The 22,414-nt window shown below is 34.8% G+C and overlaps 1 protein-coding gene across 6 annotated transcripts in view; it reads right to left on the bottom strand.

Moving 5' to 3' along the window:
• The window catches only part of SCLT1 (sodium channel and clathrin linker 1), a 214,980-nt gene that overhangs the window by 97,053 nt on the left and 95,513 nt on the right, over positions 1-22,414 (bottom strand). For all 6 annotated transcript variants that reach the window (XM_063664122.1, XM_054486821.2, XM_063664124.1 and 3 more), the window contains exon 9: positions 19,599-19,669. In XM_063664122.1, coding sequence (XP_063520192.1) covers positions 19,599-19,669 — 71 coding nt within the window. The remainder of the gene's footprint in view (positions 1-19,598; positions 19,670-22,414) is intronic.

The following is a 22,414-nucleotide window of genomic DNA, read 5'->3' on the forward strand; positions in this document are numbered from 1 at the left end:
TAATGCAATTCACTTCACCATGCTGCACGTCTCAAAGATCTCATGTCCAACAACAGAGGTGGATTAGGCAATTTGCCAAGACCAAAATTCTATAATCAGATTCTTTCCTTATTTTAATCTAATTGGCCTGAGTCTATTTCTAAGTTGTCTTTCAATTGTGTATTCCTTTTTCATTCTTTGGCCCAACCTTTAGCTTCATTATCACTCATAAGACTATTCCAATAGATTCCAAACTCATCTCTTCACTGATGGTCTCCTCTTTAGTTCATTCTTTATAATGTATCTTATCTGTTAAAAAAGTTATCTAGTAATAAAAACTCCTATTTAACAATGATTCCTGGATTCCACACTTTTTGGCATAAAGTCTACACTCCTCTACATGGCATATAAGGCCAGTCAACATCTAGCCTCAAAGAGTCTTATCTCTTGCCAATTACCCCCATGTAATTTATATTCCAAGTATAATAAAATACTCACTCACTGTTTTCTAAATACATTCTTGTTTCTTTTTTCACATGTTTGGTTGGACAAGTCTCCTTCTTTTTCTAACCAATTCCTTAATTTTGACCTAGATCAAAAGTCTCCCGATCTTCAAGTCTTCACTAACTTCTCCTTGGCAAAAACCCTATATCTCAATACTTATATAATACTTTATACATTATTAATTGACCACACTGTATTGTAATCAATACTACAGAGATTCTCCTTTGTGGAACTGTGAGTTCATAAAAAATATACAGTGTAAGATAATTAAAAGCAAGGATCACATCTTATTAATTTTTAAACCTTCAGGAGATAGCACAGTACCTGAGGCATAGGAGACAAGTAAATCAATCATAAATGAATAAGAGGGCAAAAGGAAAAGGTGGGGAGAGGGAGAGGGAGAGGGGGAGGAGTAGTGGGATGGAGGAGAGGGAGAGGGAGGGAGAGAGGGAGAGAGAAAGAGAGGGAGAGAGAGAAAGACAGAGAATGTTACAAGTACAACTATATCTTGATATTTTACCTAGATCTTGCACACCCAATTTAATATTCATGTGTGAAAACTTCTAGAAAAATAATTTTATGAACAATTATTCCAAATATATATTATCTCATATTCCTTTGAAATGAAATCTCCTGCTACATAAGTAAAAAGAAAAAAAATAGGCACTGGACTTAGACCTAATTTGGAAGTCATTATAAAAAAAATTCTGAAAACATTCATATTATATTCACTAAAACACAAATACTATTTTTTGGGGGGGAAATAAGTAGTAGTTTTAAATATATTTGTTTATTCCCACATTGTTCCATAGAACAGTTAGAAAGTAAGTAAATAGTTCTTTATATCTACTTTTGGCATGAAGTGTTGAAAAAAATTCTAAAATAAAAGCCAGAAGGCCTGTCTTCTAGAACTGACTCTACCAACACAAAAGGTATGTGAACTGGGCCAATCACTTAACCTCTCTGAGTCTTAGTATCTACAAAATAGAGATAAAAACAATTTTCCCATATAGCTCACAGAATTATAAAGTTCAAATAAGTTAATACATATTAAAGCATTTTATAAATTTTACTGTAGTTTATACAATGCAGCTACCATCATCATTTTGCCTTTTATTAGATTAAATTGTCAGGAACTCTGTAGTAAAGTATTAATTTACAGCTGGACTGGGAAAGCTCTGGGGATGCCTGAATGTCTAGCCTTGACTCTTAGCCAGTATATGAACAGTGGGATTTATGATGTGCTGTTTAAAGTATGAATCTCTCCCTGCAGCCTGCAAGTTGATTTGTTTACTGATAATTTTCACCAGACATAACTAGATAGCCAGGCTAGGCTATGTGATCAGTGTGCCAAAAAAAAATGACCCCGATGGGAACTCCTGCTTGGAGCGCTCCTGAAGCCAAGATTCATTGCACAGATCTTGGTGGCTCAATGTGGAGACAAAGCATGTCTGTGTATTAAGAAAGGCCCTAGGGCGCCTTTCCTGAATGTGTCCTGGATGCTAGATGCTTGCCTATGTTCTTTTTCTGGCTGCACAATATCCTTTGGCCTTTAAATAAAAGCCTTCTGTAAGTATGCTCTGTGCAGTCTTGTGAGTTCTTTTAAATATCCAAGCTTTTAAAATTTTTTAAGGAACTAACAAAAATAATTCTAACATTATTTTATGAAGAAACTCAATAATTATGTTTATACTATTTACATGCAAATGTTTTAGATATATGTTTGCCTGTGTATGTAATTTTATAAAAGTCAAAAACAGTTTAACAAAAAAATTTTGATTTAAAAAAACACAACTAGTTAACTATTAACAATCTTGATGTCATAACTACCCAAGGATTTTATTTTTGCTTCAAATAAATATTCTAAAAAGTATATTACTTTATTTTCAGGTATGCTTGTTAATCCACTTTATATTCCTGGGATTTTTCATTAATGCATTTTTTTCATTTCTTATGATATTAAACAGATTTGAATGACAACTTTTTTTTTTTTTTTTTTGAGATGGAGTCTCGCTCTGTCGCCCAGGCTGGAGTGCAGTGGCACGATCTCAGCTCACTGCAAGCTCCACCTCCCGGGTTCATGACATTCTCCTGCCTCAGCCTCCTGAGTAGCTGGGACTACAGGTGCCCGCCACCACGCCTGGCTAATTTTTTGTATTTTTCAGTAGAGACGGGGTTTCACCGTGTTAGCCAGGATGGTCTCGATCTGCTGACCTCGTGATCTACCTGCCTCGGCCTTGCAGAGTGCTGGGATTACAGGCGCGAGCCACCGCACACGGCTGACAACTTTTTAAAAATAAAACTTTGTTAAGCAAAATTTAATCAAGTGTAACATAAAGAATAGGATATAATACTAGATTTAAATTATACCATCAATTTGGATGGAAATTAAAATGCTTTATCAATACACTTTTTTAAGACTTAACATCAAGTACAATGAGTCTATTTTAAGACAAATTTTTATGTTTCTTCCTGCATTCTCATACAAAGAGAATCCTAGAAATGTTTATAATACCTTTTTTGCATACAATGAAAAATGGTAAGATTCTGAGATATAAAAGCTAGTTTTTGCTGATTTGATATTCTTAATTTTTTTGTCTTTAAAATAAAGAAATGCATACATTAGGTAATTCAATAAGGACTTTTGTAATTACCCAGTATAATAAAGCCAATCATTTACACTTAAAAACTTTAGAAAATCCTGAAACATAATTTTAGACAAAGTTATAAACTTTTAAAATCACTACTGCTTTTAGGAAACTGAATAGGTACCAAAACTGCATAAAGTTTTATCTCAAATTTTTTCCTCTTCCCAATCTTTAGTGGCAGTCTAATAATGAAACCTATTCAAGACGGAAGGGTTCTGAAGAAATTCTAAAAGCAATCGAGCTATGAAAAGATCGAGCTATGAAAACATACATCGAGCTATGAAAACTTTCCAAAACAGTGGCTCTTCAGTTTTTAAATAAGTTATTTGTGTATTATTTATAGACACTTGAAGTTAATTAAAAATTATACATAGTTTTAGGTAATTCAAGATTCTAATTTCTATGTTAGATATAATATTCTATGATACTAGTAGTGTCCATACTTTGTGTGTATGAAAGTAAGCTTTTTGCAACTAGTATGCATAGGCTTTTTCACATCATATATGGATAGTCTGAATCTGAGACTTATTCATATTCAGTCAACGTCTGCAGGCAGTACTTGGTCATCTCTATTTTTCAGAATCTCTACAGGGGATACTGATGTATATTCACTGTCTTAGATTTTACAAAATACCTACAGAATTGACAATTTACTCTTTTGTAAACAATGATTACAAGTATAGTCTTAGAGTCATGTAACTTTGGGTAACACTGACAAAGTGCAGAAAATATTAATTCATACTCTTATTGATCAGACTATTCAAATCTCTTATGCAACAGACATGCTTAAAACATGTTTATTTCATGCCTGCAATGTTTGAGGTGCTGCAATAATGTGGTACAAAACGCACAAAGGATTTTTCTCCTTCATAGATGATCATATCTACCCTACCCAATTTAAACTTTCAGCTCAATAATGTAATCTTCAGGAGGGCCACAAGCTCAATAATGTAATCTTGAGGAGCTATAGTAATCTTGAGGAGGGCCACAAAGCAAGCATATGTTAAGCAACACAAAAGATTAAAATAAAACATTATGATTCTGAGTATGCAGCACATTTACATTTAGCTGGGAGAATATTGAAGTGAGAGGTATTTAAAGCAAAAATTGGCAGAGGATTATATATCTCACAAGAAGAGACAGAGAAAGCTTTAGTAAGAAACAAGATAAGCACAAGCATAAAGGTAGGTAAGTATAGGGCTTATTTAGGGAAGATGAGAAATAAGACTGCAAAGGCCATGGGGACTACAATGTCAATGACCTTAATTGACAATTAAGTTATCTGTATCAATTTAAAGGCAAATGGGGAACTGTACCAATAATGGTATCAGAGCTCAGAGCTACAGTTTAGAAATTTAAACCTGACATTTGTGAAAAAGAATAGACTAGAATGATAGTTCTCTCTCTCTCTCTGTAACCAATATGTTATAATAAATGAGCAAGAGGGAGGGAAAGTCTAAACCAGAGTGATGACAACAATACTGAGAGAGATGGTGTAGATTTTACAAAGAGAATTTAAGGGATTCCATGCATTCATTCTTTGAACAAATATTTATTGAATGCTTATAACATGCCCAACACTGTGAATATAATTTGGACATGTTGAGCTTTAAGTGCTGGTGGCTCATCAGTTTTTTGTTTGTTTTATCTCTATTTCAGGAGTCCTAGAATTATTTTACTGAGCACCTACATGTACTATACCAAGCACTGTCTATTGAGCACCTACATGCACCATACAAGCACTGTCATCAGCACTGGTGATGCAGTGGTAAACAAGGAAGATAAAGCCCCTGGCTCATAAAGTTCATATTGTAATGGAGGGAGACAGGCAATAAGTATTTTAATAAATCAGGTAATTAAGGAAAGTGACAATGTTATAAAGAAGATGATACAGGCAAATAGGAAAGACATGGGTCATCAGGGACATCTATGGCAGAAATATCTGAGCTACGTACCTAAAGGATGATGAGGCAAACTGAAGAAGATTTAGGGTAGGAGAATTACAAGCAAAGATAATTAAGAATAAATGAAAGAATATGAGAAAAACAAAGAAATGACAATTAAGCTGGAATGTGTATCACAGAAAAAAAAGTGTAAGATAAATTCAGAGAGGAAGGTAGAGGTCAGATCACATAAGGGCCTTCTGGATATAGTAGGAATTTTGGAATGTGTTCCAATTGCAATGAAAATTCACTGTAGGGTCTGAAGCACGTAAATGATGTGATATATTGTGTGGAGAATGAATTGCAGTGGAATAAGAGTGAAAGCAGGTAGACCAGAGAAAAGGGTACTGGAAACAAGAGACGGTGGGCTAGAGATGATATGGGTGATGACTGGATTTGTGATCATCTGTACATAGAGCCAACATGAGCAGATGTAGAGATGAAGCAAAAGAGAGCAATCAAGCAAAAATTCTGAGGTTTGATGATGGCATTAGCTAGTAAGATAGAGAGGCCCTCTACTCCTTCAATCATAGCCATTCCACTTTTGTAAGTTTAAATTCTGAGGTTCCATGTATAAGATTTCTTTTTTTAAAAAAGGAGTTTACTGTCAAAAAAGAAAAAGTTTGAAAACCACTGACCTAGCAACTCAATTATGGAACTCAACAAAGTGATCAAGGTTAGAGGTGTATACTTGGGCAACATTAGGGCTGAAAGTTTAAATTGGGTAGGGTAGATATGATCATCTATGAAGGAGAAAAACTGAGTCACATGGTTAGAAATCTAAGAAATGTATACTTTTCATAGGTAGGATAAGGAAATGGGGGAAGCAAAAGAAGCAAAACAAAAACAAAAACAAAAACAACAAAAAAAACAAGCAACAAAAGTCAGAGAAGAAATCATGGCATAAACACAAAAGTCCTGGTAGAGAAATGTTCAAGAAAGGTAGAAAAAAATCATCAGTTAAGGAAAATCAACAACCAACGAGAATGAGGGAGGCATTTTTAAGTCATAAAAGGTACCAGTAATTCTTGAGGAGAAGAATAGATGGGGAGGCTGAATCCAAACTGAAGAAAATTTCAAAGAGTGACTATAATACAGATTCTTCCAAGCAACATCAAAGAATAGGAAGAAGAAAGTATCTGAGGAGTCATCAGGGAGGTCTATACATCTGAGGTCTTAAAAGAACCATGCAAAAGAGAAACTAAGATTTCAAAACAAAAAGAATATAACTGAAACATACAGGAGGGAATAGAAAGAATTTGGGATTGTACAGTTGGCAAGAAATGGGGGTACAATATAATAGAAAGAGGAGAAAGAAAGAAATGGCTACTCTGAAATTACTAGAAATTACAGCAGCAACAACAAAAGGCAGATTTCCCAGGTCTGGGAGGTAAATAATCCACTATTTATTACAATGTTAATACAACTCCCAAATCTACTAGCAGGTAATTTGTAAGTACTGTATATACTACCTACAGAGGTTGGATACTAAAGTAGAAGGGAGGTGGGCAAAGACAGTAAGTTATATTACATTGCAACACTGCAAGGAAGGTAATTTCATTTTCATTATAGCCATGAGGAAACTGAAGTCCATGCAGTTAAACAACCTACCTACCCAAGTCAATCACCAGTAAATGGCTGTTTTAGTCTGAGTATCTGTGTCCCTGCAAAATTCATATGTTGAAATCTCATATAAATACAACCTTCATATAACTCTCAATGTAATGATATTACGAGGTGGGGCCTTTTGGGAGGTGACTGGGTCATGATAGCAGTGCCCTCGAAAATGGGATTAATGCCCTCATAACAGAGGCCCAAGGGAGGCTTGTTTGTCCTTTTCACTGAGTGAAGACAAAGAGAGAAGGTGTCATGTGTAATCAGGAAACAGCCCCTCACCAAACCCCGAATCTGCCATTTCCTTAATTTTGAACTTCCTGGCCTCCAGACTGTAATAAATACATTTCTGTTGTTTATGAGCTATTCAGTATGTGGCATTTTGTTATAGCAGCCCCAATGGATTAAGACAATGGCAAAGCCAGAATAAAAAACTAGAGCTGACTTCAAAGCCTATGCTTTTTAAATTTCATACCACACAGAACCACATTTTTAAAGACAGGTGTACAAATGTAGCGTATTTGCAAAAGAAAGTTATAAACATCAATTAAAATATATTTTGACAGAAAACAGTCATCTACTCTTAGAGGCAAAAGTTCTGAACAATGATGTTATGTATTTGTTTTATTCTTGCCAGACCCCCAAACAAGAAATGTTAATATTAATTAACTGTGGCTAAGGTTCCACTCTTGATCAGTGTGTTCTAGAAGTCTAATAATCTTCTTACTGTCTCTTAAAGATTGAGAGAAAAAATATATAAACATTATTGAATGAAGGTGACAGTAATCCCTTTAAATAACATTAAAGTAAAACAGTGTGAAGAAATAGAAAACTGACAGCAAAGCCCTATTTCTTATCTTAAAACCTGTTTTCCATGCTCAGAAAACTAGCTGCCAACACATAAGGAACTGTCTGGCAATTCTATGACTAAGCACATCTGCTCAGGGCCATTTCTCACATGGGATTGTTTCCAAGACACACTATGAATCAAAACTAGTGATCCATGAATTCCAGATTTCCACAGCATTTTTATAATAGAAGACACAATATTATTTAAATTAGAACATGAAACATCTGAGAAAAATCTGTTAGCTAAAATAAAACTATTACCTGGCAAAAGTATATGTCTTTTAAAAAATAAGATAGTATATAAAAATTATCAGCACACACATTTTTAAAGAAAAAATACGCATTTGTAAAAAAAGATTAAAAATGAACACAATGAATATATACAAACTGTGATTTATATAATTTATATTTTCAGATTTAATATGATAGAGCAATACTAAGAATTGCATTCCTATCACATCAACTCTAATGCTCTTCAATGAAACCACTTACATATAAGTAATTTTGCTAGCATACTTTAAAGATGTCCTGGATTTTATTTCATATTTAAATGCAGAGAGAGCACTAAACATAAATATTTAAGCCTCTAGCACGCAGTCAAACTTTGAGATTATTGGTAATAAAAACATATAAAAGTCAATACAGCTTAAAGGCTGGATCTATAATGAGAAACACTAAAAATCTTTTTAATTCATTGTGCAAAGCTTCTATTAATTATATTAAAATGATTTTTTTTCCAGGTGTGTTGTTTTGGAAATCAAACTTCTAAGTGGTCACACATTTCTGTGTAGCTGAAGGAGATAAAATATAATTTTTTAAAATAATGACAGTTCAAGAAAATAATTGTGCCCTGAGAGGTCAAAGAGCAAAGGACACAAATAGAAAATCCGCATGAATAAATTAGACTTGTCTCTCCAATAAAGTGCAATTTAATTATTTAATTAACTGACTCACTCACTCAAAAAGTATTTTTTTGAGCACCTGCTATATTTCTAGTACTGTGCTAGATGATGGCAAGATAAACATCACCAAATCATAATCCATGCCTTCCAGGGGCTCAAAGACTAGTGTAGAGAGATGGATTTGTAAACACTTAATAAAGTGTTAAAAATGCTGTGACACGGTAAGATATCAGATCTAACCAACTGCATCTTGCTTCTAACCTCCAAATTCTCTTTGTCCATTCCTGGGCATAGGCTGAACTAGCCTTGGGAAGGAATTTAGTTTATAGTTTAAATAGCCCTTCCCAAAAGCTAGACTGTTCTTGTAAAATGAATGAAAGGCCACTAGCCACCAAGTTAGGACGAGAGGGGCTGGAATTCTAAATATTACCAGCCATTTAGTCTGGAGGTCGTAAGGTTTACAACCTCCCCAATTACTCGTGAAGATAACATTACTATTGTGGACCTAAGATTGTCCTTTTAAGATGTCTTTCCAGGTTTTTGCATTTCTCACAACTGGATGGTCCTACCTGGACCTGCCAACCGTTTCTGTGGCCCCTACCCAGGAGCTGACTCAGCATAAGAGGAAAGCTTCGAGTCCCTATGATTTCATCCTCGAGCCAACCAATCAGCACTCCTGACTCACTGGCCTCCTACCCTCCAAATTATCCTTAAAAACTCTGATCCCTGAGTTTTCGGGGAGACTGATTTGAATAATAATAAAACTCTGGTCTCCCTCAAAAAAGAAAAAAAAGAAAAAAATGCTGTGACAGATGTATGTGCAGTCTACAGTTGAGGCACACAGGAAGAAGGCATGTTTGGTACTACAGGAGACTCAAGCTGAATACTTTGTCAAGCTGAATAATTTGGATTATATCCTATAGGTATTTAGTAGCCATTGAAGGAGAGTGACATGATCAGACATATTTTAGAAAGATCACTTTGATAACAGTATGAGAAAGGAAGATGGGTGCAGTAAGCTAATTTAGAGGTTACTACTGTAGCTCAGATGAGAAAGTGATGAAGTGAAAGATTAGAGAGACGTTTATAAGGTAGAGTTGGGACAGAAAAGAATTTATGATGTCTCCTAGTTTTCTGAATCAGGAATTGGATGGTACAATTCACAAATGTGGAGAAAAGATCTGAGAGATAATGATAAGCTTAGTTTGGAGCCTGCTGCTTTTCAGGTGCCTCTGAGCCATGTGGGTAGAGATACCAGGAGAACCCTGAGCTAGAAAAACTTAATGAGATCTCATCCTCATAGAAATTGTTGAAGCTACAAAAGTGTGCATGAGATGAAATGGGTCAAATTAAAACAACTTCGAGGCTATCACATTATACTTAAACTTATTATAAAGACTGTTTCTACCCTCAGAGCACAGACGTACATTTTTAAGTTCTCAATGAATATAAAATAAATTGACTGGACAAATTATAGGCTCCTTACATGAAGATAATATCTATGTCTGTTAATGAGATAAATCCTTAGTGGCTAAGTTATTATTATTATTTTGAGATGGAGTCTTGCTCTGTTGCCCAGGCTGGAGTACAATGGCACAATCTCAGGTCACTGCAACCTCTGCCTCCTGGGTTCAAGCAATTCTCCTGTCTCAGTCTCCTGAGCAGCTGGGATTATAGGCTCCCATCACCATGCCCGGCTAATTTTTGTATTTTTAGTAGAGACGGGGTTTCACCATGTTGGCCAGGTTGGTCTTAAACTCCTGACCTCAGGTGATCCACCCGCCTTGGCCTCCGAAAGTGCTGAGATTGCAGGCGTGAGCTACCGCATCTGGCCAGCTAAAATTATTTTTAACGAATATTCTGATGATGCCACTTTGATGAGAAGTTAATAAGGACCCCATGCAAATGCTTTACTTAGTCTTTTTTGTTTGTTTGTTTGAGACGGATTTTCACTCTTGTTGCCCAGGCTGGAGTGCAATGGCATGATCTCGGCTCACCACAACCTCTGTCTCCCAGGTTCAAGTGATTCTCCTGCCTCAGCTTCCCTAGTAGCTGGGATTATAGGCATGTGCCACCACGTCCGGCTAATTTTGTATTTTTAGTAGAGACGGGGTTTCTCCATGTTGGTCAGGCTGGTCTCAAACTCCCGACCTCAGGTGATCCGCCCGCCTCAGCCTCCCAAAGTGCTGGGATTACAGGCGTGAGCCACCACGCCTGGCCACTACTTAGTCTTTACAGTACATCCTTTTAAAAGATAACATTGGTTATTCCTAAAAAGATATAATAAATGACAATCTTTCCCTTTGAAGACTTTACAAGGCAGGCATAAAATCTGAGCACATGAGAGTTGGAAAATAATTATCATCATAACTCAGTTGGATATATATTATAAATAAATACATAAGACAAAAAAAGCACCTCTGGAAAAACAGTATAAATCTCAGTTTAAATGAATAAATACTGAGTAGGTTCACAAGAATAAAAGAGTAAAAATCTGGTAGAATGAATGAGAGAAGTCTTTCTGGAGAAGGCAAGTTTTAGCTAGGTTTAGAAAATTATAAATTTTCTGAGAAACAGAATGATCTAAGACAAAAAGGAAGTTACCAAAAGTTCTTCTGCAAGAAACAGCAATATGACTACTTTTCTATATAACTGGAGGTTTGAGGAGGATCAGGTGAATGAAGGTTCTTAATAGGCTGAAGAGTTTTATCTACTATGACAAGGTATCACCAAAAACTCTCAAAATGAAATATGATTAAAGCTTTAATTATAAGTTCACATGATTTTAACTTTTTTGCATCACACTATCAGACAACAAATGAAACTAATATGTTTCAATGTAAGTACAAACTTAAACAACTCTAGTGCTTAAGGAGTTTCTAATTTAGTTATTCTTGGCATGGCTATATAGAGCATCTCAAAACCTAAATTCTGGTAATGTCAATATGCCCATCATTCAGAATCTGTCATACTTGAAAGCAACACTCTCTTCCGTAAAAGAAGCATCTGTTTATCCTTATGTTCCTTCAAATCTGTGGCAGGAAAAGCAAGTATAGTTTTATGTATACAACTCTGAACTGCTTAATGTTAAGCTATGGAATACTGTCAGTAAATATTATGGCAAAGTTGTTCATGGACAATTAAACACTTAAGACATTTTAGGCTTTGGAAAACTGCAACTAGTTTTATCAGTCTCTAAACTCAATTTATAATCCTTAGGTCCTAATGTCCACACTAAATGAATCTTCCAGGCAGATGTCAAAAATCAAAGTATCTACTCATCATACTTTTCCCCCCCAATCAACTCTGCTACTTGACTTCCCTACTGCTGTGAATACTGTCAGAGAGCCAGGCTTAGAAGCTCACTAGATTAGCAGTTACAAGATGTGAGTTCTAATTTGGCTTTTCCATGAATTTGTTGTGCAACTCTGGACAAGACAAATAGTTTCTAAGCCTTTGGTTCACTTTGAGTTTTCTATAAAATTAGGAAGTTAAACTAGATGAACATTAAGATACCCTCTAGCAATAAAATTTCATGATTCTTCCCCTGTCCTTTAGCTCAATATTATGAAGTTCTGCCCATTTTTCCTATATAGATTTTTTATATGCATTTTTATTCCCTATTTCCATTACTATAATATGATTGCAGGTCTTTATGAACCAATTTCCTTACTCATCCTTCCAGGATCTCTACCTTCTAATTTATCCTACATATGCCAAAAATCTTATATTCTTTTTTTCCTTCCACTCCTTTCTTAACCTTGAATGTAAAGTTGAATTTTTACACTATTCATTCCATGACCTATTATCATTATCAGCTGTAAAAGATATTCTCATTTGTTTTTCTTTTTTGCTCATTCCCAATCCCTTTCTCATTCTCCTCCATTTCATAAGTTCACATTAAAATGTGATATATCCTCAGATATACACATTTACTGGTAAAACATATATTGTTATTACAAGCATATATTTTATGCTATAGATCCATATATTTTACTTTTTAAATATAAACATTGTTTTCTAGTTCTACCCATGTTGCTGTAACTACATCTTTACATGTAAATATGTGTTTCTAAATGATGCACAGTATTCCACAGGATGTAATTACCACATTTTACTCTTTATTCCCTTAGTGACAAATACCTAGGTTACCTTCAATTCTCTACTTCCACAAATAACCTCCTTCCACAGAGACAATCATTAACTTGAAGTAAGGATATATAATTTCTGGGAATGGTACTTTATTCTCTTGTAATACACACACACACATACACTACATATATATGTAACAGATATATAATTTTTACTATAGATTATGAATATATATTGATATATCCATATACATATATCGATGATCAATACACACTACTGTTTAAAAGATTTAAACTGTATCACACTGTAATATTTTGGCCTCGTTATTACACTCCACATTTTTACATTGATTGCTGAGTGTGAAGTAGTATCACGTTTTTTACTTGCATTTTCCTGATTGCTGTAACTTTTGAAATACTTATTCATATCGTTTGCCTAATTTTCAATGAGTTAATTATTCTTATTGATACTTAATCAGTTAATGTGTCCTTAACACTAATCTGTTGTCAGTTACAATACATGCACTGTAAATGTCTTCTCATAGACTATGAGTTGTCTTTTCATTTGACTTATATTGTTTTTGTAACAGAAGCCTAATATCTTAACATATTCAAGTAAAGAAATCTTTTCCTTTTTGGCTTGTATTTAAATCTTTTGTTTGTTTCATGACAGGCTAATTTTAATTTTTGTAGAGATGGGGTTTCACCATGTTGGCCAGGCTGGTCTCGAACTCCTGACCTTAGGTGATCTGTCCACCTCAGCCTCCCAAAGTGCTGGGATTACAGGCATAAGCCACTGTGCCCAGCCTAAATCTTGATTAAGAAATATTTCTCTAAGGAGAGGAAACAGAGCAAGATGGCTGAGTAGAACTCTCCAACAACCGTTCCCCTGCAAAAATAACGAATTGAATGACCACCCACATAAGAAAGCATATTCTTAAGAACCAAAAAATCATGTGAATGATCACAATACCTGGTTTGAACATAATAGCAAGGAAAGAGGTATCGATGAGTGTAGGAAAGACAGTTTTTCATTACCCATATGAACTGCTCCCAGCCCCAGGCAAATTTCTGTGCTAGGGGGAGGGAGAGTGAAGTACGTGTTGAACTTTGCATTAGAATTCAGTGCTGCCCTGTCACAGTGGAACACAACATAGGCTAGAATTCCACCAGCACCCATGGAGGGAGCATTTAGACCAGCCCCAGGCCAGAGAGGAATTCACCTTCCCAGTGGGAGGAAACCAAGTCTCTGCTGCCTTCACCACCACTGACTAAAGTAGCCTGGGCCTGGAATAAATTTAAGTAGCAGTCAGGCCACAAGGACTGCAATCCTAAGGCAAGCCCTGGTGCTGTACTGGTCTCAGAGGCAGTGCACTTAGGGTACAATACAGTGTGACCAGCAGTGGCAGCCAAAGGATTGCCTGTGTCATCCCTTCCCAAACTCCAGGCAGTACTGCTCCAAAGACTCTTTCTGCTCAGGGAAAGGGGAAGAAACGAGTATAGAGGGCTGTGTCTTGCAACTTGAGTACGAGCTCAGCCACAGTAAAAGCACCAAGCAGATTTCTGAAGTCCCAGACTCTAGATTTTTGTACCTGGATGGGTTTCTAGACTCACTCTGTGCTAGAAGAGAATCTACTCCTCTGATGGGATGGACCCCATCCTGGCAGAATTCACCCCCTGCTAACTGAAGTGGTCCTGGGCCTTGAATAAACATCAGGCAGTGGTGGCTGCAGGCGTTGGGTTAGCCCCAGCATTGTACTGGTCTGCAGGGATTCAGGTGTGACTCTGTGTAGTGCTAGCTGCGGTAGCCATGAGAGTGGCGACGTCACCTCTCCCCAACTCCAGACAGCACAGTGCACAGAGAGACTCCTTCCGATTGGGGAAGGAGTAAGAGACTTTGCCTGGTTACCCAGGGAATTATCCCTCATCTTACTGAAGTCCAGCAAGTCTGTGTATGTAGGAGGATCTAAGAGCTGCAGCATTCCTAGGCTTAGGAATCTAGGCCTAGGAATGGCTCTGAAATGGCTTCTGCAATGTTCTGAAATGGCTGCAATAATTGCAGGCTTAGGTCAAAACACTCAATCTTTTTTGGATTTGTGGAAAGCCCACTCTAGAAGGAAGAATACAAACAAGCTAAGACTGCAAAAATTGTAATACCTAACTCTTCATTGCTGAGATACCAATGAGCATCCACAAGCATGAACAACATCCAGAAAACCATGACTTATCAGATGAACTAAATAAGGCACCAGTGTGACCAATCCTAGAGTGACGGAGATATGTGACCTTTCACACAAGGAATTCAAAGTATTAATTGCTGTTTTGGGGAAGCTCAACAAGTTTCAAGATAACAGAAGGAATTCAGAATCCCATCAGAAATTTGACAGAGATTGAAATAATTTTTTAAAAGTCATGTAGAAATTCTGGAGTTGAAAAATTCCGTTGAAAAACTGGCAAATGCATCACTCTCTCAAAAGCAGAACTGATCAATTAGAAGAATCCATGAGTTTGAAGAAAGGCTATATGAAAATACACACTCAGGTGAAAAAAAAGAATGAAACATGCTTACAAGATCTTTAAAACAGTCTTAAAGGGGCAAATCTAAGAGTTACTGGTCTTAAAGAGGATGTACTAAGAAAGATGAGAGTAGAAAGTTTATTCAAAGAAATAATAACAGAGAACTTTCCAAACCCACAGAAAGGTATGAATATCCAGGTACAAGAAGGTCAAAGAACACCAAGCAGATTCAAAACAAATAAGACTACTTCAGGACATACAATAATCAAAGTCTCAAAGGTCAAGGATAAAGGATCTTAAAAGCAGCAAGAGAAGAGAAGCAAATAATATGTAAAAGCAAAATTGTCTTTCAAACATAGAGGAGAAATGAAAACTTTCACAGAAAAAAATGAAAAAACTTATGGATTTTGTCAACACCAAACCTGTCTTACAAGAAATGTTAAAGGGAGTTCTTCAATTCAAAAGAAAAGGATGTTCATTAGCAACAAGAAATCATCTGAAGATATAAAACTCAAGGGCAATAGTAAGTACACAGACAAATACAGAATATTCTAACTCCGGTTAGACTCCTTTAATTGTAATGGTGGTACATAAACCACTAATATCTTTCATCAGAAGACTAGAAGACAGACTTACCAAAAATTATAAATACTACAACTTTTGAAGAGATAGACAATATAAAATATATGTAAATAGAGACAACAAATCAAAAAGCAGGGGAGATGAAGTTAAAGTTGGAGTTTTAAATTCTCTTTGCTTATTTTTCTTTATAATCAGAGTTAAGTTGTCATCGGTTTAAAACAATTGGTTATAGTATTTGCAAGCCTCATGGTAACCACAAAAACAAAAAACTATAATAGATACAAAAAAACCTGAAAAGCCAAGAAATTAAAATATACTACAAGAGAAAGTCACTTTTACACAAAGGAAGACAGAAAGGAAGGAAGAAAGGACCAACAATACAACCCCAGAAAAAAAGTAACAAAATGGCAGTAGTGAGTCCTTACCTATTACTAATAACATTAAATGTAACTGGACTAAATTCTCCAATAAAAAAAGAGTAGCTGAATGGATAAAAAATAATCATATGCTGCCTACAAGAAACTCATTTCATCTATAAAGACACCCAAAGACTGAAAATACAGGAATGGAAAAAGACAGTCCATGCTAACAGAAACCCCAAAAGAGCAAGAGTAGCTATACTTACACCAGATAAAATAGATTTCAAGACAAAAATTGTAAAGAGAGTCAAAAATGTTATTATATAATGATAAAGGGGTCAATCCCACAAGAGGATATAAGAATTGTAGATATATATGTACTCAATGGTGGAACATCCAGATAATATAAAGCAAATATTAGAACTAAAGATAAAGTTAGACACCAATAAAACAATAGCTGAGAACTTCAACAACCCTCTTTCAGAATTGGACAGATAATCTACATAGAATGTCAACAAAGAAACATCAGATTAAATTTGTACTATAGACTACATTGACCTAATAAACATTTACAGAATATTTCATCCAACAGGTGAAAAATATATGTTTTTCTTCTCAGTATATGAAACAGTCTCAAGGACAGAACATATATTAGGCCATAAAACAGGTCCCCAAAATTCAAACAAACTGAAATCATATAAAGTATCTTTTCTGACTACAAAGGAATAAAACTAAAATTCAGTAACAAGAGGAACTTGAAAACCACACAAACACAAGGAAATTAAACAATATGCTCCTGAATGACCATTGGGTCAATTAACCAATTTAGAAGGAAATTTAAAAATTTGTTGAAACAAATAAAAATAGAAACACAATATATCACAACCTAGAGATACAGCAAAAGCAGTACTAAAAGTGAAGTTTATAGCAATAGATACCTCCATCAAAAAGTAGAAAAACTTCAAATAAACAACCTAAGGATATACCTTAAAGAACTGGAAAAGCAAGAGAAAACCAAACTCAACATTAGTATAAGAAATAATAAAGAGCAGAGCAGAAATAAATAAAATTCAGACTAAAAAATACAAAAGATAAATGAAAAAAAGTTGTTTTTTTAAGACAAACAAAATCAATAAACCTTTAGCCAATCTAAAAAAAAATAACAGAAGACTCAGGTAAATAAAATGAGATGAAGGAGATATTACAACTGAAACCATAAAAATTCAAAATATCATTAGAAACTATTATGAGCAACCATATGCCAATAAATTAGAAAATCTAGAAGAAATGAATAAATTCCTAGAAACATCCAATCTACCAAGATTTAACCATGAAGAAATACAAAACTTGAATAGACCAATAACAAATAAAGAGATAGAAGCGGCAACAAAAAATCTCCCATCAAAGAAAAGACTAGGACTTGATGTCTTCATTGTTGGATTCTGTTGAACATTTAAAGAACTAATACCAATCCTACTCTAACTATTCCAAAAAATTGTGAAAGGAATACTTCCAAACTTATTCTATGAAGTCAGTATCACCCTGATACCAAAACCCAACAAAGACACAACAAAATACAGAAAGCTATAGGCCAACATCTCTGATGAACACAGATGCAAAAATCCTCAACAAAATATTAGGAAACTCAATTCAACAACACATTAAAGAGATCATTCTTCATGATCAAGTGGGATTCATCCCAGGAATGCATGGATGGTTCAACATGTGAAAATCAATAGATGTGATGTATCAACAGAACAAAAGATAAAAACCATATGATAATTTCAACTGATGCTGAAAAAGTATTTGATAAAATTCAACGTCCCTTTGTGATAAAAACTCTAAAGAAAACCTGGGTATAGGAGAAACATATCTCAACAAAGTAAAAGTCATGTATGACAAACCCACAGGTAATATCATACTGAATGGGGAAAAACTGAAAGCCTTTCTGCTAACATCTGGAACAAGACAAGGATACCTACTTTCACCACTGTTATTCAACACAGTATGAGGAGTCCTAGCCAAAATAGTTAGACAAGAGAAAGAAATAAAGGGTGCCCAAATTGAAAAGGAAGAAGTCAAATTATCCTTGTTTGCAGATGACATGATCTTATATTTAGAAAAACCTAAAGATTCAACCAACAAAACTATTAGATTGGATAAATTAAGTTGCCACATACAAGATCAACAAACAAAAATCAGTATTATTTCTATATGCCAACTGAACAGTCTGAAAAAAAAAACAAGAAAGTAATCCCGTTTACAATAGCTGCAAATAAAACAAAATACTCAGGAACAAATAACCAAAGAAGTAAAAGAACTCTAAAAGAAAACTATAAAACTCTGATGAAAAAAATTGAAGATGACACAAAACAATGGAAAGATATTCCATGTTCATGAATCGGAAGAATCAATATTGTTAAAATATCCATAGTACCCAAAGCAATCAAATCTATAGATTAAATGCAATCAAAATACCAATGACATTCTTTACAGAAATAGAAAAAAAATCCTAAAATTTAAAGGGAACCAAACAAGACACAGAATAGCCAAAGCAATCCTAAGCAAAGAGAACAAAGCTAGAGGCATCACATTAACTGACTTCAAATTATACTACAAATGTATAGTAACCAAAACAGAATGGTACTGGCATAAAAACAGACACATAGATGAACTGAACAGACAGAGAACCCAGAAATAAATCAATGCATTTACAGCCAATGCATTTTCAACCCCTATCTCTCGCCATATACCAAAATCAAATAAAAATGTATCAAAGACTAAATCTAAGACCTGAAACTATGAAACTACTAGAAGAAAACGTTGGGGAAACACTCCAGACATTTGTCTGGGTAAATATTTCTTGAGGAGGACTTCAGAAGTACAGGCAAACAAAGCAAAAATGTACATATGGGATCATGTCAAGCTAAAAAGCTTCTGGACAGCAAAGGAAACAATAAGTAAATGAAAAAACCCACAGAATGGAAGAAAATATTTGCAAACTACCCACTGGACAAGGGATTAATAACCATAATTGGAATATATAAGGAGCTAAAACAACTCAAGAGGAAGAAAAAGAACAAATAATGGGCAAAATATCTGAATAGTCATTTTGCAAAAGAAGACATACAAATAAATGGACAATAGGTATATGAAAAAATGCTCAAATGATTTGTGGGTTCCCCATTCGTGGATTCAACTAATTGCAGATTGAAAATATTTTTTAAAACAATAAAAAATAAAAATTTTAAAACAATACAGTATATAATCTATTTATACAGCATTTACATTGTACTAGGTATTATAAGTTATCAGATTATTTAAAATATATGGGAAGATGTGCATAGGCTATATACAAATACTTTGTCATTTTATATAAGGGACTTGAACATCTGTGTATTTAGAGGTCTGACTGTATATCACAGTTATCTCCTAATAATCTTGATTTCAGTTTCTTCCCATCCTAACAGATCATATACACAAGAAGATATTGGCAGAAGCTTAACAAAAGGAAGGAAAAAAAACACCCATGGGGAAAATTATAGCATCATCAGCTCCCCTGAAGAAAAATAATTAACAATGAAATAAAGAAACTCATTTTTGAAAATACCTAAGTTTTTTTCGGAGTTGTTCGATTATCACACTTTGTTCAGTTACTGTTTTCAGAAACTGTTGGTTAGTCTGTCACAAGAAAAAAAAAAGAATCAGTATTAGAATATTTAATAACTGTATCTTTAAAGATGACACATCAGACATACAAGTAGAAAAAAAGTTTAGTGAGATTTATGATAACGATTAGATTTTTTGAGGGTAAAACGTAACCTTGGCCTTCTTTGCTTGCCTTTACTACTTCATTGCATACCTGCTTCACTTGAAACTACCTACACCTGCATTCCAGTCTTATGGCTTTCTTTGGCTATCTGAATCTCTTTTGCTCATCTATCCACCTGTGCATAAAGCTGTAAGTGTTATAGAACTAATGTTCCACCCTGTTCTGAGCAGCCTGACATGTCTGAAGGGAACTGGTATATAAAAAACCCAAACTCCCTTCTCACATGGGTGAAATAATTCTGAGGCTTGTGTTCTACACTGTCTTTCAGAATTCATTAAGTTTTAGTTACTCACAGTGTTAACTTGCTTAATTTTAAAAAGCCCTTTATTGGCCGTCTTCTCTTCTCTTTGGTACCACTTCCCCACCTTCTTACTGGTGCTCCCTGGTATTGCCTACTAAATAAATGACAGGTTTTGGAACTTTTTCCTGAAGGTCGGCTTCTGGAGAAATCCATAGTAAGATATGAAGTAGTCTTCTAAATGTAGAAAAACTTTTCCTAAGGGAATTGATTTTCTTCCATAACTGCTGGTTTTATCCATGATGATACAAATTCCTTATCCCTTTTCTTTATATATTATGTTTGCTCCCCATTGATCTTAATAGTTTTGATTTAATCCTGTCCCAACATATCAGGCTTAAATTTCTCCAACTAAAGTCCCTGAGATAGCTTTCATTGTGCTTCTCTCATGCTCTGAGCTCACTGACTTCATATTTTTAACATACTATCGTATTTTCCTCTGCCCAGGATATCCTCATTCCGTCTGCATTCATTCCTCAATACCATGTGTGGTTTACTCATTCTCAGGGAGAATTAACTGTTTCCTTTCTGCACTTTGATAAAACTTAATACATGCCTTTACAGTGCACATTATATTTAAATATTAAAGTGTAGGTATTCCTGACTAAAATATGAGCCTTTTTAAAGGATCAGCTTTTCCCAGAACTCCTAGTGCCTGGCACATGATTGAGTACATCACAGGCACAACTAGTGTTTTATTATATATACTGTCTTGGCACTAGCATAATTAATGCTTGTGCTTTTAACCATTTGGGAACACCTCAAAGATAGATTACATAGAGCAATTAACAGAAGTATAAGCTAAAATTCTGCATTTTAAGAATCTAGTGCTGGAAACCAAGGTGCTTAACCTGCTAGCAAGCCTAGTAAGAGCTCCACAACTGCATCTGAATATGGCATTGTTGTTCTATATTTATGACCATAAAGAAAATTATGTACTATATTCATATTTTAGAATTAGGAGACTCAAGAAGGTGTAGGGAAGCATCCTTTTCAACCATCATCTATTTAGCACCTTTTTCACTGATTATTTCATATGTCAGCCTGTTTCACCAAGGAGACAGAGATTTTATGGTTGATGCATTTTTGCAACTTAGAGAACCTATACTTTCATGCAAGATAGTTAGTATGCAATTAAATATTTTTGAGTAAATTATAGAGATGAGCAAATCTTAAAAAACATTTCAGTAAAGGAAACCTATGGGAAATGTGAAATTATAATATATCTACAGCATAATAAATAGAAATATATACTTTTATGTACCATTCATGTCAGAGCATATCTGTTGCATATTACTAATTTGCATTGGTAAAGAAAGACATTTATTTGTATCAATTCGTAGTAAGAATACTTACATGAGTTATACACTTTTAAAACATGTGTAAGTGTACAATACGTTATTGCTGACTACAGGTACAATATTGCACAGATCTCTAGAGGTTATTCATCTTGTTTGATCGAAACTTCACGTGTGTTGATTAGTAAGTCCCCATTTCTTCTCACCATAGGCCCTGGAAGTCACCATTCCAATCTGTTTCTATAAATCTGTCTACTATAGATACTTCGTATGAGCAAAATCATACAGTGTTTAGTCTCTCTGTGACTGGCTTATTTCATTTAATGCTCTCAAAGTTTATTCATGTTATCACATATTGCACAATTTTCTTCTTTTTAAAGGCTGAATAGCATTCCACTGTATGTTTATACATTTTAATCCACTCCTCTTTGATGGACATTTAAGGTTGTTTTCATATCTTGGCTAATGTGAATATGCTGCAATAAGCACAGGACTGCTAATATCTCTTCAAGATCTTAATTTCAATATGTTGGGATACATATTCAGAAGTGGGATTTCTGGATCATATGGTAGTTATATTTTTATTTTTTTGAGGAAACTCTGTACTGTGTTCCATGGCAGATGCACCGTTTTGCAATCCCACCAAAAATGTTCAAGGTTTCCAATTTTTCCACATCCTCTTCAACACATGTTGTCTTTTTGGTTTTGATAATAATCCCTCTGACAAGTGTGAGGTGATACTTCATTGTAGTTTTAGTATTTATGTTTCCCTAATGTTTAGTGACATCGAGCATTGGGCATTTCTTCACATACCCACTGCCTTGGAAAAATATCTATTTAAGTACTTAGCTCATTTAAAAATCAACTTGTTAGGTTTTTTGGTGTGTCTTTTGTTTTTTTACTACTGAGTTATAGAAATTCCTTAAATACTTTGGAGATTATTCCCTTATTGGATATACAGTATGCAAATATTCTGTCCCATTCCATAGGTTGCCTTT

This window comes from Pongo pygmaeus, chromosome 3 (assembly GCF_028885625.2).
Source record: "Pongo pygmaeus isolate AG05252 chromosome 3, NHGRI_mPonPyg2-v2.0_pri, whole genome shotgun sequence".
NCBI lineage: Eukaryota > Metazoa > Chordata > Mammalia > Primates > Hominidae > Pongo > Pongo pygmaeus.